This window comes from Callithrix jacchus, chromosome 20 (genome assembly GCF_049354715.1).
Source record: "Callithrix jacchus isolate 240 chromosome 20, calJac240_pri, whole genome shotgun sequence".
Classification (NCBI taxonomy): domain Eukaryota; kingdom Metazoa; phylum Chordata; class Mammalia; order Primates; family Cebidae; genus Callithrix; species Callithrix jacchus.
This window is the reverse complement of record NC_133521.1, coordinates 8,108,981-8,135,538: the sequence shown is the minus strand read 5'-3', so window position 1 is coordinate 8,135,538 and position 26,558 is coordinate 8,108,981. Positions and strand designations below refer to the sequence as shown.

Below are 26,558 nucleotides of genomic sequence, written 5' to 3'. Positions count from 1 at the left end.
CCATTAGGAAACCAAATTCTAAACTGTTCACTGAGAAGAAGAGGAAATCTGATTTAGATGTTCAGTTGCTTGACAGTGTCTTCACCACACTGGTCACTGGTAGCGGTAGCCTCCATTGCAGGTGGATCATCTGACACAAACTCAGACTCTTCTTCAGGAGAGCAGATGTCCCTCTGTTAGATACTGTGGTAGATCTTCTCCTAACAGCATCCTCTGTGGTCCCCTTAGGTGCCTACCCATGATTTCTCTATATTACATATTCCCTGTTTCATCACAGGGATTCATTCCTGGCTAACGCCTGTTCTTGTTGCACTAAAAGTATGCCTTTCATAGACACTCATTTATCCATCATGTGTTAAGAACCCTTTTGTCTTTAATGCAGGTGTTTTCCCTCTTTTACTAACCTTTGTACTGGTTACCTTTCGTCTTAACATTAAAAGCCGCTGCTTTTAAAAGTTTTCGTGGCTTTTGTTTTTAATAAAAATCTCATTTTTTAAGTGAAGTGTACATGGTTTTAAGAATTTCAGGAGAGTGTAATGAACAGGTCTCGGTTTTGGTCCTGGCTATATTTCTGCCTGTCTGAGCTTTGATTTTCTTATCTTAAAAGTGGATGTAGTAAGGGCTTCCCAGCCTCCTTCACGGTCGTGCAGATGATATGCAGTGGTGTGTGCAGAGTCACATGGCAGAGGGCCCCATGGGTCATGGCCACATAAGCCTCCTTCACTGTGCTCAGTTTTATGTTTTAGAGCCAGGCTACTGCCCTGTGAGACTGGGAATGACAACTGGAAGACTTCAGTCTGGAGTGAATACTTTGCAGGGGTTCAAAGAGGATAAAAGAAACAAAGTCACTCCAGGTGAGGCTTCTGCATAGGAGTCACTTTTTTCTCTTCTCTGTTTTGGGGTATTAGGGAAAGGAAACACAGTTATGCTTTATTCACTAGGTGGGCACCAATATCTTGGTGGTATTTTTGCAACATTAATTAGCTATTTCATTAACTTTAGAAGAGACTGGAAAATTGGGTATTAGTATTCAAAATGAGTTTTGTTCTTTCTCGTTCCTCTCCCTCTCCCTTGTGGGGAAGAATTCACTTGAGAGTAACTGTACAAGTACCTGTTTGGGAGAAAATATCTTAGATTTGCGAACCAGTCAATGAAGTAGCAAAGTTAGGAGGGAATAAATAATCTTTTAGTAAAATAAGAAAACAGATTGACATACAAGTTAAAGAATAGTGTTACAGTATTTGATTTTTTTCAACAGTGTTATATTTGAATTATGGGCCCTACAGTTCTTATGCACCGCATTATGACTCCACATTCGCAAATATCAGCAAGGATGATTCTGATTTAATCTATTCAACCTATGGGGAAGACTCTGATCTTCCAAGTGATTTCAGGTGAGTTTCCAGTTAATATTCTGATTACATTTGTTTAAAAATATTAATGTACATACTTGATTTGTGGATAGACTGACAAAGTTGGCTAAGTGGTAAAAAATGGGTTCACTAATTTTTTTTAGCTGACATTGATGGATTCATAGTTACTGTTATCCTTTAGTGGAGAGAGAGCATGTCTCCCTCGATACTGGCATCTGCAGTATTTTAATTTTTTTTTTGGATGGAGTCTTGCTGTGTCACCCAGGGTGGAGTGCAGTGGCGGGATCTCAGCTCACTGCAACTTCCAGCTCCTAGATTCAAGTGATTCTCCTGCCTCAGCCTCCCAAGTAGCTGGGACTACAGGCATGTACCACCACGGACAGCTATTTTTTTTTTTTTTTGTATTTTTTGTAGAGATGAGTTTCACCATATTGATCAGGCTGGTCTTGAACTCCTGACCTCTTGATCCACCTGCCTCAGCCTCCCAAAGTGCTGGGATAACAGGCATGCACCACTATGCCTGGCCCCATATTTTAATTCTTAGAAAAATATATTTTTAAAGATACTGTATACCTCAGTCGATCCTCAAGTTTAGGAACTTGTTACTTTAAAATGTTCACGTACTATCTGCTCTATTATAACATGTTGGATGTCAGTGAGTTATGGTCCGAACTTGACCAATTTGGGAACCCACAGTGCATTTCCCCAAAATAGGAGGCAGGATAGGATGGCTCAGTTCCATAGGCAGCCCACATATAAGCCTTTTTGACCAGTCACTTGCCATGTAGACTATTGCAATTACACTCAGCCATCCTTTGTTGCATGTTGCTGTGGGAATATCATCTCTGTGTTCCTGTTTAGGAGTTTGGATCCCATCAACATAACGAAGTTGATCCTGACTTAGCAGAATTCTGGCTCAGGATAGGACACTGAGCTTGGGTTATAGCAAATAGGTTACTGGATATTATTCGATAGGTTACTGAATATTATTCCTTCTTAGCAGTAGTACCTTGTTAATTTTCATTATGTATAAGAAATGTACCCTGTAGATTCACCAGTCCCCTGCTTTTCTGACACAGGGGAAATCTGTACATTAGGACGTATAGTTTGGTTGCTTTTTTATAAGGTAGGGGTCCTTAAATCAGTTGACTGTAGTTTCAGATCAAGCCATTTAATCTTTTAGACCTCATCAGTTTGAATGACTTCTTTCTGGATTATGCATTTATGCATTCCACAAACAGGGATTGTACAGGGAAGCAACACTGGCAAAGGCCCACGTCCTCCCGTCAAATGATGACAGGTGCTTTGGAGAAAGGTGAAGCACCAGAGGAGGAGAGAGTAGTGCTGGGGCTGGGAGAGGGTACATTCTTAAATCAGTCAGGAATGTCTGTTACAAAAGGGAGAGTTGAGCAAAAACTGAAGGACATGAGGAAGCAAGCAGTGCTCTCACCTGATAGAGTGTTTCAGGCAGTGCAGGAGCTGTGCATAGGGCCTGAGTGGGAGGCTTCCCAACACTCTTGAGGAACAGCAGGAAGAAGCAGAAGAATGCAGGCACATGGCTAGGGAGGGCTTCAGTGAGAGTGGGTCTTTGTAAGGCCTTGGAATTTCATTCTCAGTGAGATGGACACTACTGGTGTATTGTGAGAAGAGTGACCCAGTCCAGCTTATCATGTTTAAAGGATCACCCTAGCTACTCTTGGAGAATAGACTGTAGAGATGCAAGGGCAGATGTTGGGAGATGAGAAATGGACTGGGGGAGTAGCAGGTGAGGTGCTGAGAGGACTCAGTCATCAGCCAGTAGTATTTCTTTACTGATCAAAGTGGGGTATGAGAGAGAAGTCGAGGCTGACTCCAGGGTTTGTAAACTGAACCTAGAAGGCTGCAGTTGCTATTTACTAAGAAGGGGGAGACTTTGGAACATTACTTAAGGGGGAAGATGTAGCATTCTAGTTTTGAATTTTTTTTTTTTTTTTGAGATAGAGTCTTCTTCTGTCTCCAGGCTGGAGTGCAGTGGCACAGTCTTGGCTCACTGCAACCTCTGCCTCCCAGGTTCAAGGGATTCTCCTGCCTCCGCCTCCCAAGTAGCTGCGACTACAGGCAAACGCCACCACACCCAGTTAATTTTTTTGTATTTTTAGTAGAGACGGGGTTCCATCATGTTGGCCACGATGGTCTCAATCTCCCAACCCTGTCATCCGCCCACCTCAGATCCCCAAAGTTCTGGGATTACAGGCATGAGCTACTGTGCCCAGACGGATATTTTAAGCTTAAGATATCTGTTAGACTTCCATGTGGAACTCCAAAGGGTGTGGTCCAAACTGGAGGTGTAACTTTTGAGAACTTTTGATCGTACGTAAAAGTCCTGAGATGAAGGCGATCACTGTAGGCAAGAAATGAAGGGGCAGGGAGCAGAAGATCCAGGGACTATGCCTGTGCCCCTGTCACTTGAGGTCTCAGTTTTCTTTGGAGCATTTCATTTTCACTTTGTTCTTGATATTAATTCTCTCATGATGATGTTATTGCTAATTAATATGTAGATACCATGTTATGTCTAGGCAGAAATTTGACATCATGATGTATAACCGAGAGCATCTATTGGAAACAATTGGCTCTGATAGGAGGCTAAAGCTAGTGAAGGTGATTTATGTGAGACTTTCCTAACTCTCTTTCAGCATCCATGAGTTTTTGGCCACATGCCAAGATTATCCATATGTCATGGCAGATAGTTTACTGGATGTTTTGACAAAAGGAGGGCATTCCAGGACTCTACAAGAGTTGGAGATGGTAAGAACACTGCTAACAAAACAGGGTAATTTATTATCGACTCTCAAGCGTTAGTCATTCAGTGTAATGAAACCATGGGATTAACCAGTATGACAGCTGTATTCCGTAGCCCTGAAAGACAGCCCAGCCCGGGTGGAGACTATGGGTGGACAATGAACAGAAAGGAGGAACTTAGCTACCAGGATCTGTGAGGGCCTGAGCATCATCCTTATCTCCTAATCTTGGGACTGTACTACTCAAAAAGGGGGTTTACAACTCAGAAGTCAGTGGGTGTTGTGTCCCCTAATGAAAAAAGAAAGTTTTGCTCACTGGCCTGAAACTAAGTTGGCTAAAATGATAGGGAATGGCCTTTCCTTATGCAGTAATAGCACGTCAGGAGGAACCTCAAGTTTAAAAGTAAAAAGCTTCCTCATTGCTCTTTAACACTTGTAAGCGATCTCTAGTTCAGTTGGAGATAGCTCATAATCTGGAATCATTCCGTTTTGGCTCAAGGATTAGAACCAGAAAATGCTCCTACCGAGTTGATCTCTCTGGGTCCCTTGGGCCATTTAAAAATAAAAAAGAGTTGATCTCTAGAATGTTCCTGTCACCATAGTTAGAGGAACCCTGTGTCTCTTGGAGGTATAACTCTTAATGGTGACTGCAACTGTAGTGCTGGTACCTGCTCACATCTGCACATATGGTTGCTGGGTGAGCTATCAACAGAGCCAAGGTCAGTGCCTCGGTCAGGCTCCACGAAGACTGCTGTAAAGTATTTACACTTGGACCGCTTTTGTCACACTGCCTAAAAAATGAAACATCTTAAAAAACTTTTTTTTTTTTTTAACCATATCCTTCCCATCAGTTAATCTGAATGAATTAATAGTGTGACTAAAATTGAATATTTTTCATTTGGATGAATATGGCAAAATGTTTTCAAAATGTTAAGTGTCTCTGTCCTTCAGTATAACAGTTCCTTTTCTCATAATTTATTCTAGAAAAAATCAAAAGTTACATACATATATTGTTTATAATTTTTAGAAATTGGGAATTTGTTAATTCACAACACAACCTTTCAAAGAAAGATGGCATCATTGATTGATGTCCATGATATATTTGTCTCTTGTTCCTGTGTGCATTATCTCTAAAGAACAAAATTGAGAAACTTTCACATTCTCTGTAGCATTTGATTATTTTACAGTAATCCTCTGCTATCTGAAAATATTGCTCTCTTCATGCACAGTAATCCTTAGAACTCCTTCTTGTCGGGGATTTTTCTGATGAAAACAGACACCATTTATGTATTTATATGCTATTTATCAAATACCTTCTTAAACATGTATATAGCTTTTGATCAGGCATGGAAATATCTTAACATCACCAATAATAAGTACCCTAGCTCACAGAATATTCTCAAAATGCTAATAATTGTATTTAGTCATTTTGGCCTGAAAAATTATATTCCAGTAGTGCATATTTTTATTTGTTTTCTCTTGCCAAGAAACTCCTGACAGTTTTCTCTTTTCCTTGATATTTGCCTTCACGTGTTTTCCTAAAAAGCTGTTTTTCTTTATCCTTATAGTCATCGCCTGAAGATGAAGGCCATACTAGGACACTTGACACAGCAAAAGAAATGGAGGTGATTGTATTTTACGCTTTATGAGAAATATTTAAATGGAGAACAAGAGGAATAAGAGAAATCTTGAGAATGGGAAGGGCCGTTGGGTAAGAAGTAAAAAATGAGTGAGTAGAGTTTTGAGGGCCCAGCTGAAATGGCAGACCATAAATGCATACCAGTGCCAAGTTGTACAGTTACACAGTTTCTGTCCACAAGTTTTGAGCCCATATGTAGGTAGAGAAATCAGGCGTTCAGATTGGTGGAGTTGGAAAGCCATACTATAGTATAAATGGAACCATTCTCTTTTGGTTGCTTAATAATCTGGGTTGATCTATTGGCGCCTGCCACCACGCCGAGCTGGTTTTTTCTGTTTTTAGTAGAGACAGGGTTTCACCATGTTGGCCAGGCTGGTTTCAAACTCCTGACCTCAGGTGATCTGCCCACCTAAGCCTCCCAAAGTGCTGGGATTATAGGAGTGAGCCACTGTGCCTGGCCAACGCCATCTTTTCTAAGATGTTGTTTCTTTCATGCAATACTGACAGCCTAGTTTGGAGGCCTGGAGAAGACCCACAAGGTATATCAATAGGAATGCAAGTATATGGACTGGATGGGCTGAAATAGTCTTTGAGTCTGGAAAACACAAGGCCTTGTCATCACCAAAAGCCTTTCACAGTTTAGGCAGCAACAAGGCTCTTACTACTTCATCTTTAGAATAGTTGCCATACTAAACAAATGATATAAATTGTATAAGATACATCATTACATTACACAGAAGTATGGATTTATTGAATACTTGTTTGTGCCAAGATTTGGGAATAGCATTTTAAAAGAGTGTTCTCGAACTTCATTTTCTTTAAGCATCAGAATTAGGACACCAAAGTAAATAGGTAGAATAACTTTGCCTGTAAACACACACCATCTTAGTAATTTCTAGTTAGTACTGTCATGGTTTAGCAAGCTCCAATAATTGCCTGTTTTTCCTTTTGAAGCAGATTACAGAAATAGAGCCAGTAGGGTGTTTGGACTCCAGTACTCAAGACAGGCTCATAGCACTGAAAGCAGTGACAAACTTTGGCATTCCAGTTGAAGTTTTTGACTCTGAAGGTGAGTGTCTCCAGAGGCTTTGAAATACTGCATGATGTAGGCGGTCAAGACTTAATGTCTCATAAGTACAGATTAACATAGCCATTCACCACAGGAAGATCTTGGCTCACTAAATTAAATGAATGGTTATGGTGTGTTGATTTCATTTGAAGGGGATTACTCTTTTGAAGGGAGAAAGCTAACCAATAATTAGCAAAGCTGTGGAGCCTAGGAGTCAGTTTACTACACAAGATCAAACACAAGTGTGTCTGCTTTCTTCAGTGTGTTCTTTTTCTTCTCACACAGAAGCTGAAGTATTCCAGAAGAAACTTGATGAGACCACCAGATTGCTCAGGGAGCTCCAGGAAGCCCAGAATGAACGTTTGAGCACCAGACCTCCTCCCAACATGATCTGTCTCTTGGGTCCTTCATACAGAGAAATGCATCTTGGTATGTTTTGCCTCCTGTAAGAGGAGAGTCAGGGGAAGCTTCAAAGAAAAAACTTCTGAGTACAGTGGCGATAGCACTATAGAGTAATGCTGATGTCAATCCCAGGGACAGTTTATTTTTTACATTTTATGCATTTACTGTTCTTTGGGATGCCCGAAAATTATCTAAAGGAATCATGTTTCAGTACCTGGAACTATCTTTGTTTTTCTTTTTAGCTGAACAAGTGACCAATAATCTTAAAGAACTTGCACAGCAAGTAACTCCAGGTGATATCGTAAGCACGTATGGAGTTCGGAAAGCAATGGGGATTTCCATTCCTTCACCCATCGTGGAAAACAACTTCGTGGATTTGACAGAAGGTACCTGCCCTGTTTCTCTGGGAGAGTGGAAAGTTGTTGTGACTACAGTCATCCCTTAGTATCTGTCTGGGATTCGTTCCAGGCCCCAGGATTTGGTATCTGCCCCACAAGGATACCAAAATCTGTAGCTGCTCAAGATCATAACAAAATGTATTTGCATATACCCTATGCATAACCTCCTGTATACTTTAAATCATCTCTAGATTACTTATATACTTAATATAATGCAGTTAATATACTGTGTTTTTTGTATCTTTTTTCATTGTAGTCTTTAATTGGGTTTTTTCCCCAAGTATTTTTTGATAGACAATTGGTTGAATCTGCAGATGTGGAACACATGGATAAGAAGAGCCAACTGTGAAAGGAACATTAGTCTTCTCTTTTCAAATAACACTTGAAAGATTTTGTCTGTTTTTAATGTATAAAATTACTCTTAGTTTTCTTTCCATCTTGTCTAAAGAATTAATAAAGATTTCATGTGTGCAGGAAAAGCCAGTGATAACCTGATAATGCACCTAGTCTTCAGCCTTGGATGTGGTAAAGAGGGGCTCTCATTATACTTCTGGATGGCAGCTTGACCTTCATGTCCCCTTTTTAATTAAAAGGTTAAAAAATAAATGCTGAATTAAGTGGTATCTTTTTCTTTCAGATATTGAAGAACCTAAAAAGATGGATGTTGCTGAGTGTGGACCTGATGGGAGTTGAGGCTGCCTGGTATTTGATTATATATTATGTACATACTTTTTCATTCTTAACTTAGAAATACTTTTCAGATGATATAAAATATTTGTAAATTGTGTTTTTAATTAAACTTTGGAACAGTGAATTTTAATGTTCCAGAGGTTGGACTTGTATTAGGTAATAAAGTTGGACCTGGGACTCATCTTGGTGATATATACAAAAAGCCCTTGTAGGGAAGGAATGTGCTTGGGACTGTTGCCATACCTGGGCAGCATTCTTTAAAAATAGGGCCTGCCCATGCTTCTTCCTTCACAGACAGGACCATCACTAAGAAACGTTCTTAAAATGGCCCCATCCAGTGAGATTTTTCCATTATACAAACATGTTTAAAATAATTTTAGAATTTACTAGTGTGGTTCTGCCCCTGTGTGGGTAATTAGGCATCTCCCCTCCCCGCCGCCCCGCCAAAAGCACACTGGGAGTTTTATAGCACTGTCACATGGCTAGTGTTCTCCCTCACACCCCCATTTTTTAAACAATTACTTAGTACTATAGCAAAGTAATAACCCAAATAAGATCAACATCAGGGAATTACCAGATTACCAGAAGTTTACATTTGTATTTACTGTTTATCTGAAATACAAAGGTTTGTACCCAAGCAGTTGAACTCTTTAGGAGACCACAAAACATACCAGCAAGCTGAGATAAATGGTGATTTTTCTGAATCTGGTTCAGTATAGAACCTGTTATATAAAATAAGCAAGGGAAAAAAATCAGGATGGAGATAGGCTTGGCGATAGCCTTGTTCAGTGAACAAATTAAGGCCCTTATACAGTCCTTCTAAAAATCACCCAGGTAGGAAGCCATTTGATTTCCATTTTCCTGACTTTGAAAATTAATATTTAGGAAGAACAAGCAAGGAAAAGGAAAATTCCCTCAAAAGACTTAAAATCTTATGCTAAACGAGTCAAATTTTCAAGTCATTTCAGAGTCTACTTTTAATTTGTAGTGAGTTCCTGAGGACCAAGAAAATATTTAAATTTAAAATACCTTAGGACATTCGAGTTAACCAAATTGCTAATTTAATGTATAAAAAACAGCTAAACACTGGTACTTTATAAAAATGAAACAGCATTTTGAAACAAATGTTACAGATCTATATAAACATTCAATATACAGAAAAAACCCTAGTTATTTGCATGCACCACCTCAAATCATATTTCTTTACATTGACCTATTATATACACAGAGTATACAGTGGTTATCTTCTCTTCTGTTAGGAAATTTTCTCAAGCCAGAAAATTTCAGGTATTCTTTTCACCAGTTAACTCAGGAGAAATTGTAAGGAAGTCCTTGACCCATAAAGAGAAGGTCACTGTTAGAACAGGTACTTATTTCTGTCATGAAACAAAATGACACCAGTAAATAAATTACTTGGTAATTTAAAAACAGGTTCATAACAAGAAAATACTTGCAGGTGATTTTTATGGTCAGTTATACTCTATAATCTGAACGCTGAAAACTAAAAACTTACAAACTATTATTATCTGAGCATAAGTGCTTTAATTGGAAATAAAAATGCATGAATGGTAGTCAGTTACTTGTTAAACTCTCAACTGGGGTTTTTGTTATTGAAGAAAAAAGCAACTTAAATATTGCAAGAGTACAGATATGCTGACCTCAGAGAGGCCTAGTGCACTGATGTGTTTCCATGTTGTATTAGCAACAGAAAGCTTCCCGACTTCCCAGGAGATCCCCCACCAGGCAGCCCTGGTCACTGCGAGATCTTAAGAGCACAGATTTCAGTACAGTATTCAGATGAAACCAGCCCTTCATGTGAAAAGCTGGTGTGTAAAAAAGGCAGCTTAAGCGAGGCTTACTGCCCTTGCCAGCACTGTTGCCATGGAATTCCTTTATACAGCAAGTTCTTGCATTCATACTGATTCCAGTTACATGCAACACATCAGAGCTACAACTAGTCCTCCCAGCACCTTTGTGCAAATTAGAATATGCCTGCCCTTCCTCGGGCTGATAAAGCCACACATACACAGCACAGGTTGGCAGGTTCGATTTTCATCCCCTCCACTGCCACCCCCCAACTTGGCTGTACTCTAATTTGCAACCAGAAGGTAGCTCATCCCAGGACCCCAAGTCTGGTCAGTCTACCCAGTCTGCAACCCTGTATAATCTTGTAAAGGCTCCTGTATGCAAGACTTTCTGTATAACTTCAGGGAGTTATGGTAACTTCTAGCTAAGAATCCCTGCTATGTAAGGAAATTGAGTGCATTAGAAATCCTAGAGATGCTCTGGCGATGAGGCCACTGGTTAAGACTTCTGGTTACGAAGTCCGTTCGGAAAAAGGCACAGGCAGTTTGGTTATTTCTCACCCTGAAACCCTTAGGTTTACTTTTAGTTCCTTGGGGAGTTTGAAGCCCAGTAAGACACATCCCAAAAACCTGGCTTTTTGCATTTGCCTTGACTCATGTCGTTTCAGAACAAAACAGCTCAGCATTTGTGAGGGGCTGGCTTCCCAGATCCAGGAGCCTCTGCACGTACCCATGCTGAGTAGGTCCTTCTAGTTTGGAAGCTCTCCAGAGTTAGCTCTGAAGACTAAAGGAAAGACTCATCCACAGGTTGTCCAAGTTATTTCTAAACAGACTCCATTCCTTTCCAGTAAGAAAAGTAAGATACAGTTGAAGGATGGCAGGGGAGAAAGCAAAGATGAGTGAGTAGTTGAGGAAGAGCTGAAAGGCCGCATCTTACTTTCTAGGCATCTCTCTCCAGAATACTTGCCTCACGAGCAGCCTCATTCAAAGCCAAGGCTCCACTGCTCCCTCCCTTCTTGCCATGACCACATTCCTCAGGACTCAACCCCTACAGCCGGCTGACCCCATAAGCTGATGCTGGACAGTAGTCCTGCTTCATGTCAGTGGTTAAAAATGCAGAGAATACACTGGAGGGAAGAGATTTTGTCTAGTGTCTAAAAAGTCATTCAGAGGATAAAACCCCCATTAATGTATCCATTTTAAACAAACATGCCAGACTAGGCAAAAAGTAACAGTGCTAATTATGGTGTGTTTCTCTCTACTGTTTGAAACTGTTTACAGATGTAAAACACCCCTTTCAGCTTCCTTTACCAGAATGCCTCTGTGAGAAACACTCTCATTGCCAGGCCCACCAGGAAGAGGGAGTCTCCAGTCCATACTAGACAGCTCAGCTTACTCCTCCTCGCTGTCTAGAAAGACAGACCACCTCACTTGTGCATGCTCACAGGCCACCAAGTTGGGCATCTGTTTTCATCATGTGCTCAAGTCGCCTCTGTAGCACCTCAGGGAACAAAGATCTCAGCCCTGAACCAGTGAACATTCTTCTGGAAGAGGGGACGTGGGCTTAAGAGCTAGACTGGAAGCTGTTAGACCAGGCACAGAGTTTCTGGTCGCCACTGCGCATTATGGCTCAGTGGCTGCTTCGAGCCAGAATCTGGTGCATGTGTCTAAGAAATCCTCCAGCACAGGTCCAAAGAAGCCAACATTCGCAGCCATCTGCCAGGAGGTAACCACACCCTCTGAGTGCCTTTGGGATTGGCATGGGGCGGAGTCTTCTGGCTTGCTTCAGGGAAGGAGATTGGCTTCCCAGACTGCTCAGAATCCAGCAGGAGCCCTCAGTTCAGCCCCAGCCCCTGAAACTTGGCAGTGTCCGTACAGACAAAATAAGTCCTCAGCTCGCCTTTGCCTTTGACGTTGATCAGGCCACGGCATTCACATGAGTACCCGAGGCCCTGGAGGATGGTGCAGGTCTCCTCAGTAACCTGAAAAGGAAGAGAGACCTGTGTCTTCAGAGGTGGGAAGAACACCTGTCGTGGTAGGGGCAGATAGACTGGCCAGGCATGCAGTCTGCCTTCCCTGGAGAATGTGATAGCTAGAACCATGGCTGCCGGGTGGGACAGGAGCTCTTAAGCCCAAGTTCCCTCACCTCTGGGGAAGATCTTTTCCCCTCAGTCACCTGCTTCCCCGATGGGTCTTTACCTGGATTTTCCCAAGTTCTCCAGTGCTCTCCATTCGGCTGGCCACGTTGACCGTGTTTCCCCAGATGTCATACTGAGGTTTTCGGGCCCCTATCACTCCAGCAATCACAGGCCCATGGTTTATACCTGAAGATGATGTTTACAGTTGGCCAAGCATTCAGGCAAAGCCTCAGGCTTCTGCCCTCAGGGAAGGCCAGAGAATTCATCCCCCAGCACAGGACTCGGGACAAAACTAGAGTGAAGGCTAGGTTGCTTCCCAGAGTCACCATGATGCAGTCGGGCTTTGGGTGTGAGGAGGGCATTTCCTGGCCAGCTCTTTTTCAGACTCAGAAGCCACAAGTCTGGGTTTGATGTTAACACTTGTATCTGCTGATGTGCCTTTTAACAAGGGTCTGGCTTTGAGCGCAAGCCCACAGCTAGTTAGGTTTAGTAACTTTGCTTCTTTCTCTGTATTTTGCCTATTCACAGACAATAATATGTAACTACAGAAAACGGGAGAACCAAAACAGTGGATCACTTGAGAACCAAGGTTCTCCATTTTCTGTAAATATTATTAAAACTCAACGGTAACTATATGCTTATGCAAAACGTCAGAATAATTGTCCAATTACTGAGCTTGTCAGACAGGAGGGATTTCTAAAACCTTTCATAATGTTGAGGTGCAGCTGTGCCTCACAGACTGGGTGGGCCGGCCTGGAGGCAGGGGCTGCCTACCCACCCCCCAAGCCCGGGCTCACCAACGCGGAGGCGGAAGGAGTTGAAGGAGTGCCTGTTGATGCCGTCCAGCTTGCTCATCAAGGCGATGCTGAACTCCACCATGACACCAATGTGGGCATGCTGCCGCTCCAGCTCCTGCGGGATGGAGTGCGGGTCTTGCATCTCCAGAGCCCCCAACCTAGTGGGCACTGGCATGCCTCTCGTTGAGGATTCCCCACCACTAAAATCCTGGCTGAGCCTTGCAAGCATCTGCGCCCCTCCCTCAAGATGGGACAAGGATGCACCCCTTTAAGATGACAGGTCACCTTTAAGTGAGAACAGTCAGCTGAATTTCCCCTCTCCGGCTTAAGTACCTGGTTCTCGTGCCCCGAGGTGACGCTGAGCCCTGCAGCTGCCATGTATGTGCTGCCAATGGTCTTGATCTTCTCCACACCACTGAACTTGGGCTTCAGCAGGAGCTGCCAGTGAGAAGGAAGCAGTGAAGCAGCAAAGCAGCCCCGCCACTCCACAGCCACAGCCAGGCTGACCCCACTCCTCAGGAAGGGTGTGGGGTTCCCTCCACCCGCCCCTCTCGCACACGTCTCACTCTGCCCTGCCTGCTGAGCACAGTGAGGGGTGTGGCCCCTGGTGGCTCCTGCTCTTCCTGTCCTCTCCGTCCCCACTCTCCCTCTTCCCTTACATCCGGGTCTGCACAGAGCAGACACACCATTAGCTACACAGGAATGTGGATTCTTTGTCTCCAGCAAGAGTGCAACCCAAACTGATTTCCTCTGAATCGGCTTGGTTGATAGTGTGGGCTTAGCTGGAAATGAAGCTCTTCTAAAGGGCCTGAGTCTAAGCAAGCTGCCCGTCACAGAGAAGGTGCCAATGAAATATTTGCTGCATAAAACAGAATGAAAAAGAAATGGGTGCCCTTTATATTCTGTGTAATGTATTTTCAGAATATATTACAGGGAAGCAGTGTTGTTGTTGTTTGAGACAGAGTTGCACTTTGTTGCCCAGGCTGGAGTGCAGTGGTATGATCGAGGCCACACATCACCTGGGCATCCCCATGAAGCCAAGACCTGAGGAAGCCAAGCTCAGTGTGTACTCCAGCTCCACACCTAAACCCTGTGGACTGCGCCTGAACCTTCCACCTCTTTGGCCCGACCCAGCCCCTTCCAAGCACAACCTCCGTATCCCAGGTTCAAGCAATTCTCCTGCCCCAGCCTCCCAACTACCTGGGATTACAGGCATGTACCACCAAGCCTGACTAATTTTTTGTATTTTCAGTAGAGATGAGGTTTCACCATGTTGGGCAGGCTGGTCTCAAACTCCTGACCTTAAGTGATCCACCCAACTGACCTCCCAAAGTACTGGGATTGCAGGTGTGAGCCACTGCACCCGGCTCTGTGTCGCATTTTTTAATGGGTTTATGATGGCAGGTACTGCTGCCTTGCCCTCCTCAGCACGGGTGGGGCTACCGCATAGGGCTGGGCTGGAGGCTGTACCTCATCAAAGTCGGCAATGATCTCGTTGAGCAGGCGGAGGCACTCCAGACCTTCTTTGTTGACGTCGCACTCTGTGTAGAACACTTTGAAGTCTGGCACAGAGGCAAACATGACACAGACGCAGTCATACGACTGATGGTACCAGTCCTAGATGGGAAGAAACGAGCCCTTACGCCACGTTACCTCTTGAGGGGAGGGGAAGAGTGGCAAGGCCTCAGGAGCAGATGACACTGAACTGCCCAGCCCAGCGTTTGGGCTGGGGGCTGCATGAGGTTCATCTGGCTGCCGTTACAGAGCAATTCAGAATCGGGTGGCCAGGGAGGATTAGGCTCTGGTTGGTGTTTTGCTCACAGAAGCACCTTGGGTGTTTCCATGTACACACAGGGTGAGAACCTCTGCAGTAGTGGAAGGTGGCAGCTGGGAGTTCTGCGTTCTCACTGGGCCTCAGTCTCCTATATAGAAAACTTGCTACCCAGAACTGGTGGAAGCATAGACATTTTCATCAATACAGAATGTCCAGATCACAAACCCCTGAACACACATTTTATCCTCACCACAATCCTATGGGGAAGTGCTGTCAGCCCGTTTTACAGAGGTGAAGACCAAGGCCTGGGAAAGCAAGGTACCTTGTCTGCAACCACACTCGAGCCCAGTTTCCTGACCCCAGGCCTGTGCTCTCACAGCTGATGCCACACATCACCTGGGCATCCTGGTGAGGCCAAGACCTGAGGATGCCAGCTCCACACCTAAACCCTACAGACTGTGCCTGGACCTTCTGCTGCTTTGCCCCTTCCCAGCACACCTCATTTAACTTGTCACCAATGAAGTGGGCGGCCACATGGGCTGGCAGGACGTTCTCCAGAAGAAGGCGATTCACGTTCTCCATGGTCTCAAACTCCTCGTGCTCCTTCTTGAACTTCTTCTTCCATAGGCAGTCCAGGCGGCAGTAATAGTCAATCTGCAAATGGTGGGTACATAAGTACCCCGTCTGCAGGCGAGCGGGGCCAGGCTGGCATGCATCTCCTGCCAGGTCTGTCTGTTCCTGGCGTCCTTGGAGCCTCTGGCCAGGGAACCAGCACTTTCCTGGCAGGACTCTGGTCTCTGCTCCTCCACATAAGCCCACCCCACCTCATCTCCAGGTGGAGGTGAGGACAAGCTGGGGCAGGGGTGGAGGGGTAGCCTCCATACCTGTCTGGAGAGCGTGAGCAGGGTGATGTAGAACAGGACCAGGTAGAAATTGATCATGGTCTTCAGGTCCCTCCAGGAACAGCTAGGGGTGCCGCTGGATGTGAAGGGAGGTCCGAGTCACTCCCAGCACTCACCGCCCCAACCCACCGAAGGAGTCATGCTCTCCAGGTGCCACGTGTACCCAGGGTGAAAGGGGAAAATTGATTCTAACGGGGTGGGTAGAAAACAAGACAACTTCAGGTTATAAAGGGAGGAGGGGTGAGGTGAGCCAGGAGGTGGGGGAGCCCTCACAGAGGTGACTTCTGATATCTCACCCCTGGATGACCAGAATCAGCCATGATGGCCCGGAGGGAGCCCAGAGCTCCTGGTGAGCCAGGGTCGGTGGCAGGCAGGGTGGGGTGGATGGGTTGCGTAAGAATTCTGCAGGTGTAGGGAAGACCCACAGGGGCAGATTCTGTTCTGGGTCCCCAGGCTTCCAGCTTTTTTGTTTGGGGGGTAGGGGGCAGGTCCTCTCCTTAATCCAGTTGGGACCCAGAGCCCCTAAAACCACACACCCCAGCCTTGCCCAAGCCTCAGGTATCACCACCTGTCCAGGAAGAGACGGAAGCAACTGCTCCTTTCAGAACTTGAGACCCAGGATGTGGCCCTGAGAGGCACAGAGCTAGATAGAGCTGCAGCCCCCCTCCTTCCCCACCACTAGACTGGCCTGGAAAGAGGATGATGCTGTGGCCTCTGTCAGACCAGGGACTTCCTAAAGAACCTGCCAGTGAGTTGAATTCCTCAGCTCTGAGCGCTGGAGATCTGGGACCTGGGCAAGCCTCAGTCCCTATTGTGAGATGAAAGCCAGGCTATCTGCCACCCCCACCCCAAAAGGTGCCCACTCCCCATGAACACAGAAGCCCCTTGGTGTGAGCAGATACCAGATGAACAGGCCACCATGGGGATGGGGACAGGGGTGGGGCCCCACCTGGTGGTGCTGTTGGGCTCGGTGAGGTTGCCCAGGCCTTGGCTGGAGCAGTCCCACTGCCAGCACGGGGAGAGGTTGAAGAGCACCAGGTAGGCTATCAGGGCCACTGTCAGCAGCACAACCTTTGGCTCCAGGCTCATCCGCAGGAAGACGGAGCAGGCGATGAAGCCCAGGATGCAGCTGCAGGTGTAGTACTGGGTGGGGGTGGGGGGGGTCACTCAGGACAGGGCCATCCCACCACCGCCTCAGGCCCAGCACATACCCGAGCCCCATCCCCCATTGCCTCAGCATCGCACTCTCGCCTTGCTGCCTCCCTTCTCAGCAAAAAACAAGACCTAAGAGTTTCCAGTGTTGTGTTGTTTTCACAACACTGTGTAGTTTTATATGAAGTGAGTTCATTTAAAGGGAAAAAAACACAGTATGCAGGTGCCGTGGATATGACAGACCATGGTCAACGTCAAGGCTAGAACATGCATGCATCCAAGCTGCCTCCCTGAGTTTTTGTGAGCTTGCCCTTTCAAAGCACCTCTGCCCTGCTCAAGATGGTGCTGTAGCTCCCCAGATCCTAAAGACCACGCTCTTCACCCTGGCATTCCTGAATCCCCCAGTCGATCAAGCCTGCCCCTGGCTCCATCTCCCAGTTCTCCCTTACTCCCTCCCCAGGGCAACCCACCCAAAACCCCAACACATGCCTCAGCTTTTTCCCACACCGTCCCCTGTCCCCTGTCTCAGAACCTTTCTTCCCTTTAGGGCCAAGCTCACTGCACCGCCCTCCCTGAAGCTGCAGAGGCTGCTGTCTGTGAGGCCCTCCAGGCCCCACGGCCTGCCTAGGCCTGTCCTGGCGCCACCACCTAATGAAGCACCTTCCTGAGTTGCACATACTCGTGGATAAAACAGCCACAGGCCTGCCACAGAGGAAGTGCCCTGACTGGGAGCCCCCGACAAGGCCAGCAGATGCTCTCCTCACTCCCTGCCTGCCCACAACGCCTAGACCAAGCCTGCCTACCCAGGCCTGGACTGCTCCACACTCCCAACTCTGCCCATTGGGCCCTGCTTTCCCAGCTCTGTAGGAGAGGCCAGGCTCAGCCTCCACATGCTGTGCTCTCAGGGACTCAGCACCCATACTTTGAGGGTCCCAACTACACCCCTGGCAGCCGCAGCCCCACTCTGAGTGAGGCCACGAAGCCAGGCCTGGCGCACTCACCGGGAGGGGCTCACACAGGGCCCTTGCCTTGCTGCTCATGGCCAGCAGGCCTGTCTCGTTGCCGAAAGGCAGCTCTGGGACTGGGAAAGGCATCAGGGGCTGCAGAGGAGACAGGTCCCCATCAGAGCTGGTCCAGGGACGGCTGCCCAGGACAAGCAAGGTGGCCCCCAGGCAATCGTGAGTATTGCAGCAGCCTGAGGTTTCATGATGGGGTCAGCTCTGAGCACAGCAGCCATCAGGTTCAGAGTACAGAGGGGCTGGGGGATGAGGGCACAGTCACCCCCAGAGCGGCAGCGGCCAGGGGATGGGACCAGCATTTTCAACCTTCTCCCTAGGTGACCCTAGGGAAGTGGTCACAGGAACACATTCCAAAAACCCAGGGTCCAGGGCGCAGAGGTGAGGGAGAGGCCATGGCCGGGATGCAGGGTCTGGGAGGGAGGTGGACAAGTGTCCCACAGGCTGCTTTCTGCAGCACTGAACCCCTGAGCACCAGCAGAGGAGTAGGGCTCATCTCGAGAGGGGAAACTGAGTCTCAGAAGGAAAGGCAGAGTCACTTCATGGCCATGAAGAATGAATGGGGTGTCAGGATGTGGTGGCTCAAGGCATCGCATCTTCCTGGGGCTGGCCACACAAGCTTTCTGGGTCCCCAAAGTCCTCTTGAAAACCCAAAGGTGAGGAGCCCTGAGTCTGCAAAAGGGAACCCCACAGGGCTACCCACTGAGCTTGTGGGAGAGGTAAACCCGAGGCAGCTTTTAAGGCCACATTGTAGGTGTCCCAAATCTAGACGTCCCCCTCTACCCAGGAGGCCTGCCTCCCCATCCCAGGACCCACCAGGTTGACAATGGCCACGGTGAGCAGGCTGCCGATGGTCAGGACAGCCAGGGTCAGCCTCAGCAGGGGCTGCATCTCCACCCTCTCGGAGATAGTGCGGAGTATCCCCTGGGCTGGGCAGCACCTCTGTGGAGTAATGGGGTTGAGTCACCCAGAGCCAACAGGCTGGACAAGGAGGGCTAGCCACTGGCAGCCTGGGGAGGGGTACCCTCAGGAGAAGCCTCCAGGGCACTCAGGAAATTTTCCCCGAAGCAGGAGTAATGGGCACCTAGCCTTGACCTCAGCCCAGCCAAGCTTACCAGGGAGGGCTCTTGGGCAGGTGTCCTGAGGCAGGAAGGGAGGGGCCACGGGGTTAGGGCTCCCCACTTACCAAGAACTCGGTGGCAAAGCAGAGGCCCAGCACCAGCCCCAGCACACAGGCCACCAGCCCGAAGGACACACCCAGCACCACCGTCCTAGAGAGGAGGGAAGAACCTAGGTTCTGCCTAGGGCCTTCTGCTCAGGAACCCTGCCCCTGCCAATCCTCCAGCTGACAGCCCCCTGTCCCTGCCCCACCTGCTATTCTCCCCACAGCAAAGGGGACCTGTGGAAACTGTGGCCCTGCTGCCACATGGGCAACACACAGGGCCCGGCCAGATCATGAAGACTGAGGTCAAGACCATGTCACTCTTTTTGGTCCAAGTATATAAAAAATGAGCAATATCTTTGCAGCCTTTAGACTCAGAAAAACTGTAAAAACATGTTCCCGTTTTTACTATTATTTTTTAGACAGGGTCTCACTCTGTCGCCCAGGCTGGAGTGCAGTGGCACAGTCTCGGCTCACTGCAACCTCCACTTCCTGGGTTCCAGTGATTCTCCTGCCTCAGCCTCCTAAGGAGCTGGGATTACAGGCGTGCACTATCATGCCTGACTAATTTTTTAATTTTTAGTAGAGATGGGGTTTCACCATGTTGACCAGGCTGGTCTTGAACCCCTGAACTCAAGTGATTTGCCCTTCGGTCTCCCAAAGTGCTGGGATTACAGGTGTGAGCCACCGCACCCCACCTCCCTATTATGTCTTCATTAAGCATATCCAAAATCACAATCCTGGTCTATGCTTCGGCCTAACTGCTCTTCTAGAAACCAAGTAGCTGACCTCAGATCCCTTCCCTCCGACTTCGCCCTCATTCCTGTACCCCACCCAGCAGGGACCTAGAGCCAGAAGCGTGAATCTCAGTGACTTCTGGATAAATCATTAGCCCTCTGCATCTCCATGTCCCTGCATATAAGAAAGGATAGTGCCTAAAGTTTTCAGAGTCTGCTCTCCTAGCACTCCAAACACCTAAGGCAAGGGCTGACAAGCAAAATGCCTGCAGGCCACACGTAAGACAGGTGACTGAAAAGAGAGACATTAGGGAGTAGGGAGGCCTGTGGCAGAAAACACACATTCTATTAAAAAGAAGTGCTGGTAACTCAAGGTGTGCAGCCACCGAGTCCAGTTTCTCAGACTCCAGCAGCCGATCCCTTCCAGCCCAAATCACACAGCTCCTTGCAGGTTCTCTGGTGGGTCTTGCCACAGTCACCTTCCAGCCTGGATCCCAGCAGGCTGGACCCCCACACCCCCAATCCAACTGACCTGGGCATGAGGAGGACATGGACAAGCAGAATGCAGATGAAGATCAGGCTGGCGCAGGCGAAGTGGTGGCGGGCCCGGGGGATGGGCGCCAGGCGGTACTGGGGACAACAGGGTCTGTGAGGTGTGGCCACCTGCGGAGCCACTTGCCCACCCGGCTCCAGTGAACCAGCCTTAAAAAAACACCTCCTCACTGGGACAGTGGCTCATGCTTGTAATCCCAGCACTTTGGGAGGCCAAGGCAGGAGGATCACTTGAGCCCAGAAGTTTGAGACCAGCCTGGGCAAAATAGTGAGACCCCATCTCTAGTTTAAAAAGTAATTAATTAATTAAAACCCTCCCACCATCCTGGAGTTCCAGGCGATATTATACTTGGTAAGTTTTGTTTGTTTCCAATCGCAGCTCTTCCTATTTGAAGATAATGTCTTCCCCTCCCCTACGCCACCCGAGTCGCTCTTTCCAAGGTCCCTGCAGAGCTCATGGCCCCAGGTACATGGACAGGAGCCAAGTCTGAGACCGGAGGTTGTCTTCACCCCAACCCAAGGAGCTGGCAGGTGGGGAGACTCCCATGCCACAGCCCCCACCACCCAGGTGCCATTGCGGGATCACAGCCCCGGGAGGGTTTCTGCTGCAGGGAAGGAAAGCACTCTTGGCTCCCCAGCCACACAGCCTGCAGCGTCACTTCAGCCAGTGAGGCCCGCCAGGCACATTTTCTGGTGACCTCACTGAGGAAGCCCCCAACTCGAGGAGCCCCAAAAGAGGGAATCCCCCCATTCCTGGACTCTAAGCACCATTTCCTCGGGCTGAGGGAGAGGAGCCCCCCTGGAGCAATGAGGGCCAGGTCTGTCCTCTCTTACAGGCCACACCTGCAGCTGGGACAGGCTCTGGAGCCTCTGAGCCAGGTTCCTGTCTGTGAAGTGGTAGAGCAGCACCCCTGGGTCGGTGAGGGTTAAATCATATAATGTGGGTGCCAAGGACGCTGCCAGAACCCAGAAGGCACTCAGTAAAGAAATGGTCATTTTCAGTACAAAAGGCCCGTAGCAGCAAGACAGGACACTGACAACTGAGTTTTGGGGTCTCGTCTCATTGCAAGGCCAGTGCCATCCATGCCAGGATCTGCTAAGGCTCTGGCACTGGATGGAGCAAAAGTGTTGCAGACCTATGGTGGCAAATCTCTGGTGGGACATTCGGGTCACAGAATGAGGCCGGCAGGAAACTGAGCCAGGCTGGCCCCACCCCCGCCCAGGAGCAGCTGTGGATTCTCCATGGCCCTCCCCAAGCCAGTCTTGGGAGTGCAGGCTGCCCTGTGATCTCCTTCCCCCACCCCACCCCAGGCCTGGAGACCCCACCCCTCTAGGGGGAAGGCGGCTGGGCCCTCACCTCGCGCTCAAAGCCCTTCTCCAGGAAGATGGACCCAAAGGTGTAGAAGTCGTCAGACTTGGAGCAGCAGGGCCTGTGGGTAGGGCCCTCGGCAGTGAGATGGGGCTGGGAGGGGGTCCAGTCCCTCGGGAGGCAGCAGCAGACACAGGGAAGGAACAGGGCTGGGCCATTGGGCATGAGGCACAAGGTGGGCCTGCCCGTATGGGGAACCCCTGTCAAAGGGGGAGAGGTGAGGGGTGGGCAGAGGTTTCAGGCCTCACCTCGTGGAGCTGAGCCCCTCGATGGCTGACAGCATCTCGTCATACGAGTCGTCCTCCAACCGCCCCCTGGGGGACATGCTCCTGGAATTAGATAACCCCAGCTGCATCAGCGCAGAGACCACCTCCAACTCTCCCAGAGGAGGGTGTGGACATGGACACCAGTGGATTTCCAGAACCTCATGTGGGATGGTGAAGGAATAGGTGGGACCCACTGAGGCCCAGAGAGTGCAAGTGAGGACCTAGCATGGCCCAGCTGGCCAGCAGCCCAGCCAGAGGCAGAGGGCAGACTCAAGCCCCAGTCCAAGGCATATTTGGCTATACCCCAAGATTGACATGGGGACCAGAACACCCACTGGCATCTCCTTCCCTCCCACTGACTCCACTGACCCCACCAGGGCAGCACACAACAGGTGCTCCATCATGGCCATGTGGAAGAGCCAGGGACCAGGAAGCTCTGGTTCCTAGAAACGCTTTGACCCCAGCCCTGGCCAACTTCACAGAGGTCCTGGGTTGGGCCTCGCAGAGCTGCCCACTGAACAGAGGCTGGTCAGGACAGCCTGCCTGGAGGAGGTGGCTGCAGCAGGACTTGGCCAAGAGGGCAGAGCACGCACCTGTCAGGGGTCCGGCGGTGGCGATGGGGAATGCTCTGAAAGGGAAGGTGGGAGAAGACACAGTCATTCCCCAGAACGACGGACTCTAAGGCCCACCGCTGGGCCGGGTGCAGCCCCTCCAACACTTGATACACAGGACAAGGTGTCAGGGATCATCCAAGCCACAGACATCCTGACTACAGCTGAGCATGGTCCAGGCACCAAGGAGGACAGGGACGTTCCTGGCCACCCTGGCGTATTCTCCAAATGCCTTTGTTTCCCCTCCAGCCCCAGGAGGTGGGGCAGAGGCTGTGGCCATTTTACAGCTGGGGACAGTGAGGCGGACAGGGTGAGAGATCTTCAGCACCCACTCTCCTGCCCCCAGCTTGGGGCCCCAATCCCTGGCTCTCTGGGTGGAAGGGGGACCTACCTTGGGCTTCTGCCCATTAGGGACAGGGGTCTCGCCACTGCTCACACTCTCACGATGGTTGAGGTGCGCAAAGGGCCGAGCTGCCCCCCAGGACTCGAGGTAGCGGGTCATGCGCACTGACGCCCGCATCTTCAGGGCCGCGTCCCCCTTGGACCTGGGGGGCTGTTGCCTCGGCGGGGGTGGCTGCTGGCTCTGCGGGCAGACACAGACATGGGCCTATGCCACCCCCTCTCCAGGAAGGGGCCGCCACTGCCAACTGACTCTCCCTGAAGTGTGACGCCACCCTCAGCAGTGGCTGATCCCGTGAAAAAATGTCAAAGAAGTTGCTCAACCTGCAGTGCCCTTGGAGAATGGGCTGCCTTTGGGCTGGAAGGCCAAAGCCCAGTGCACTCTGAGGCCAGGCCATACGGGATCCCAGCTTAGTGCTCTGGCCCTGCCCCAGGCTGAGAAGAGGCTGGCAGGTACCCACCACCATACCCAGCCCAACCCCCTGCTCTGCCTTCCCAGGGAGAGATGCAGGGCTCAGGTCCCAAGCCCGAGGCACCATGGCCCTTAAGGCTCCTTGGAACGAGAGAGTCCCTGGGGCCTGAGCACCCATCAGCCCCTCCCCAGGAGGCACCTGGGAAAGCCACAGGCATCCTACCCCGCCCTCCCACATATGGCCGGCGCGCACTAGCTCCTTCCTGTGGGAAGCAACCAGGAGGAAGAGGGGTGCTGACTGCCTTGAGAAGTAGCCAAGCCAGAGCAAGCCAACCCCCAGGGCAGTGATCCAGGGAGTTCCACTTTTGTGTCTCCCAACCACAGATGGCACAGGGCCATGACCTGCCATGTGCCTGCGAGACCCAGCCTCATGCCAGACCTCAGTGGCTCAGCCAGGCTGTGAATGCATGGCCAGCCCTGCCTCACCGCCTCATGTCACAGACCTGAGACTCACCCTCCCCTGCAAGAGCACACACCTGAGGCCTTCCCCAGTTGGAGTGGCCAGGCAAAACTGGGAAAGAGGTAAGGAAGAGAAAGGCCTGCAAGGCTGCCAGAGATGAGCTAAAGCTGGCTCCAGGTCTGCTGGGTCTCTCCTCAGCCCCCGAAACATTCCCCTGTCTCCTGGGGCCCCGCAAACACCCAGTGGATGAGCCTCCACAGCTACAGACACTTGCTAAGCCACAGCACAACTTTCCTGGAAACCTCGCCACCTTCTGGGACAGACATATTTTTAGGCTCTTAGCCATGCCTATCTCCCTAGCCACAGGAGCCATGTGGAATTCGGCCCTGGCGAGTATCCCAGAGTAGGAAGAGCGTGCTGGCCCTGCGGTGAGCAACCTGGTGGGCATGGGTGCATTTCTACGTCCCTCCTCCACCATGGCAACTCTGCCTACACAGCACCCAGCCATTCAAGTTCAAGGCCACTGGCACTTCTCTTATAGCAGGGAAACCAGACACCCCACCTCCTAAGAAACAAATAAAAAGCAGAAATAAGTAAAAAATCAGATTCCTCAGTTCTGAGCAAACATCTGCCTGCTCAGAATGGGCATGGCATCAGTATGAGCTCCATGGGGCACCTGCAGCCACCATCCAGTCCACGGGAGCCCGCCCTGCCCCAGCCAGGCCACGCAGCAAGAGCATGAGACAGAGCCCATGGAAGCCAGTGCAGAAAATCCACCTCCACATCAAAAACAGGAGCTACAGATGAGCACCTTGCACACAGTAGGGACATCCCCAAGGTAGGAGAAATGCAGGGTGCACAACCATGGGGCTTGCGACCACCACCTTAGCAAGAAGGGTGGGGGACTCACAATTTACTCTCTGCATGAAAATCCCTGTGGGAACACAAGAAACTCGCTGCATACCCCTCCTCTGAGGAGATGGGCTGGCTGGGGACAAGGAGTCTTTCTACAACCCGCCCTTCACACCTTTTGAACTTTCAACCACCTGAATGAATAAAGTTAAGCAAAAAAAAAGGGTGGGGTAGGGTGGGGTGGGGAAACGGTGGAGCTACCAGATAAATATAACTGCGCAGTTGAGTAGTGCATGGACACTCACGCAAGAAACAGGATTCACGCTTATCTGAAATTCAAGTCTGCCAGACGGCCTGCAGCTTTCCCTGCTCAACCTGGCAGCCTGCGTGGGTGGCTTTCAGAGCCTCCTGGGTGAGGGGCTCTGCTTCATTCATGCAAGGGCTGTTCTGAGCATCGGCTTCGAGCCAGACACCCATCTCAGCACGGGGTCAGGGTTGTGGCCTGAAGAGGAGGAGCCCACCGCATGGCGCTCAGGCTGACAACAGGCAAGGAAAACGGATAAACAAACAAGGGCATTAGGGATGGAGGGAGGAGTGTTCTGGGTGCAGGGACCTGCAGGCAGCCACCAGCCTGGCAGTGGAAGGGCAGGAGGGGACCGGATGGGGTGACGGGACAGGAGATCAGTGAAAGGGCCTGGAGGGGTGGGGCCAGGGCCGGCATGCAGGTGAGGTTCAGGGCCCTGTTCTAGGTGGGTGCTGGAGCAGGACATGGGTACCGGGTACGGTTTTCCCAGACGCTGGCTCAGTACGGATGGCACGGCACCAGAGGCCTTGACGGCCGAGTGAGGCCAGCAGATGCGTAGGGAGGCTCACAGGCCAGCCCTTGGCCACCCCCCCGCCCCCAGGTTCTAGCACTCGGGCCAGCCCCAAGGCACAGCCAGGACCAGAGTGAGAAGCCACTCGCAGCCAGCTGGGCCGACATTCTTGAGCAAGCCATGAGGATGATTCACAGAGCGGTAGCCAGACACGCCAGCCTCCCTCGAGCAGGCCAGGGGCAGGCAGCAGACGGGCCAGGGTGGGCCCCACCTGGACAAAGGCAGTGGAACTGCCTCCCCCAGCGTGGGGTCCTGGAGCACCATGGGGACTGTGGTCAGAGCCCAGGACACACAGTGGCTCCTGCCCAGTGGCCCCCGAGCCACTCTTGGCTTTCTTGAGTCTCATCCAAAGTATGTTTCGAAAGTGTGTCTCTTGGAAATGTGGGAGATTAGTAACCACCTCATGGAAAATAAACCTAGAGTGACGATAACTCATAGAATGCGGTGACGTGCCAGGCGCCACAGGGCCTCACTTGGATCAGCTCCTCCTGGTGGGGCAGGCCTTGTTTTCCATCACATGGAAAAGAATGGAGGCCTGAGGAGAGGCTACTCAGCACCTAGAAGGTGCCCAGGAACAGGGAGCTCACTCCTGCAGGGGCAGGGCCCTTCCCCACCTCTCCCTCCATGGGGGTCTCCCCCGAGGTGTGGGCCGCGCGCCCCAGGGCCTCTCCAGTCCCTCTGGGTCCCCCCAGCTGCGGCCTCCGAGCCCTCATACCCGGGGGTCGATGACCAGGTAGGTGCGGATGTTCATCTCCTTGAGGTAGGGGTCCCGCTGCTGCCCGTGCCCATCCTCCACCTCATACGCCTTGTCCAGGTGCTTCAGTGTTGCCTCCGTGATGTGCACCCGGCTGCGGAAGACTCAAGTCAGGCAGAGCCTTGAGGCCCAGAGAAGGCTGGCACCCACCAGGGGTGCACAGCAGCCAGGTCCGGG

The 26,558-nt window shown here is 49.9% G+C and overlaps 2 protein-coding genes across 12 annotated transcripts in view; one reads left to right on the top strand and one right to left on the bottom strand.

The window, feature by feature from the left end:
- Positions 1-8,525, top strand: part of BRD7 (bromodomain containing 7) — a 40,720-nt gene extending 32,195 nt beyond the window's left edge. Inside the window, exons 10-17 of one of the 4 annotated variants that reach the window (XM_008985847.5) lie at positions 747-854; positions 1,259-1,394; positions 4,046-4,157; positions 5,719-5,775; positions 6,747-6,858; positions 7,144-7,287; positions 7,503-7,646; positions 8,296-8,525. In XM_008985847.5, the coding sequence (XP_008984095.4) occupies positions 747-854; positions 1,259-1,394; positions 4,046-4,157; positions 5,719-5,775; positions 6,747-6,858; positions 7,144-7,287; positions 7,503-7,646; positions 8,296-8,351 (869 nt within the window). In that variant the 3' untranslated portion in view covers positions 8,352-8,525. Of the gene's footprint in view, positions 1-746; positions 855-1,258; positions 1,395-4,045; positions 4,158-5,718; positions 5,776-6,743; positions 6,859-7,143; positions 7,288-7,502; positions 7,647-8,295 lie in introns of all 4 variants that reach the window. The other 3 variants (XM_002760937.7, XM_008985850.5, XM_008985849.5) reach the window with 3 other exon arrangements.
- A 401-nt stretch (positions 8,526-8,926) lies between these two features.
- ADCY7 (adenylate cyclase 7) overlaps positions 8,927-26,558 on the bottom strand; it is a 74,952-nt gene continuing 57,320 nt past the window's right edge. For 7 of the 8 annotated variants that reach the window (XM_054248527.2, XM_054248526.2, XM_035282491.3 and 4 more), the window contains 17 exons: positions 26,343-26,475; positions 23,021-23,212; positions 22,612-22,646; positions 22,001-22,081; positions 21,741-21,813; positions 20,364-20,461; positions 19,119-19,203; positions 18,749-18,874; positions 17,918-18,016; positions 16,714-16,907; positions 15,747-15,840; positions 15,361-15,516; positions 14,559-14,705; positions 13,422-13,526; positions 13,089-13,203; positions 12,353-12,477; positions 8,927-12,135 (listed from right to left, as the gene is read on the bottom strand). In XM_054248527.2, the coding sequence (XP_054104502.1) occupies positions 11,989-12,135; positions 12,353-12,477; positions 13,089-13,203; positions 13,422-13,526; positions 14,559-14,705; positions 15,361-15,516; positions 15,747-15,840; positions 16,714-16,907; positions 17,918-18,016; positions 18,749-18,874; positions 19,119-19,203; positions 20,364-20,461; positions 21,741-21,813; positions 22,001-22,081; positions 22,612-22,646; positions 23,021-23,212; positions 26,343-26,475 (2,005 nt within the window). In that variant the 3' untranslated portion in view covers positions 8,927-11,988. Of the gene's footprint in view, positions 12,136-12,352; positions 12,478-13,088; positions 13,204-13,421; positions 13,527-14,558; positions 14,706-15,360; positions 15,517-15,746; positions 15,953-16,713; positions 16,908-17,917; positions 18,017-18,748; positions 18,875-19,118; positions 19,204-20,363; positions 20,462-21,740; positions 21,814-22,000; positions 22,082-22,611; positions 22,647-23,020; positions 23,213-26,342; positions 26,476-26,558 lie in introns of all 8 variants that reach the window. The other variant, XR_013530184.1, reaches the window with a different exon arrangement.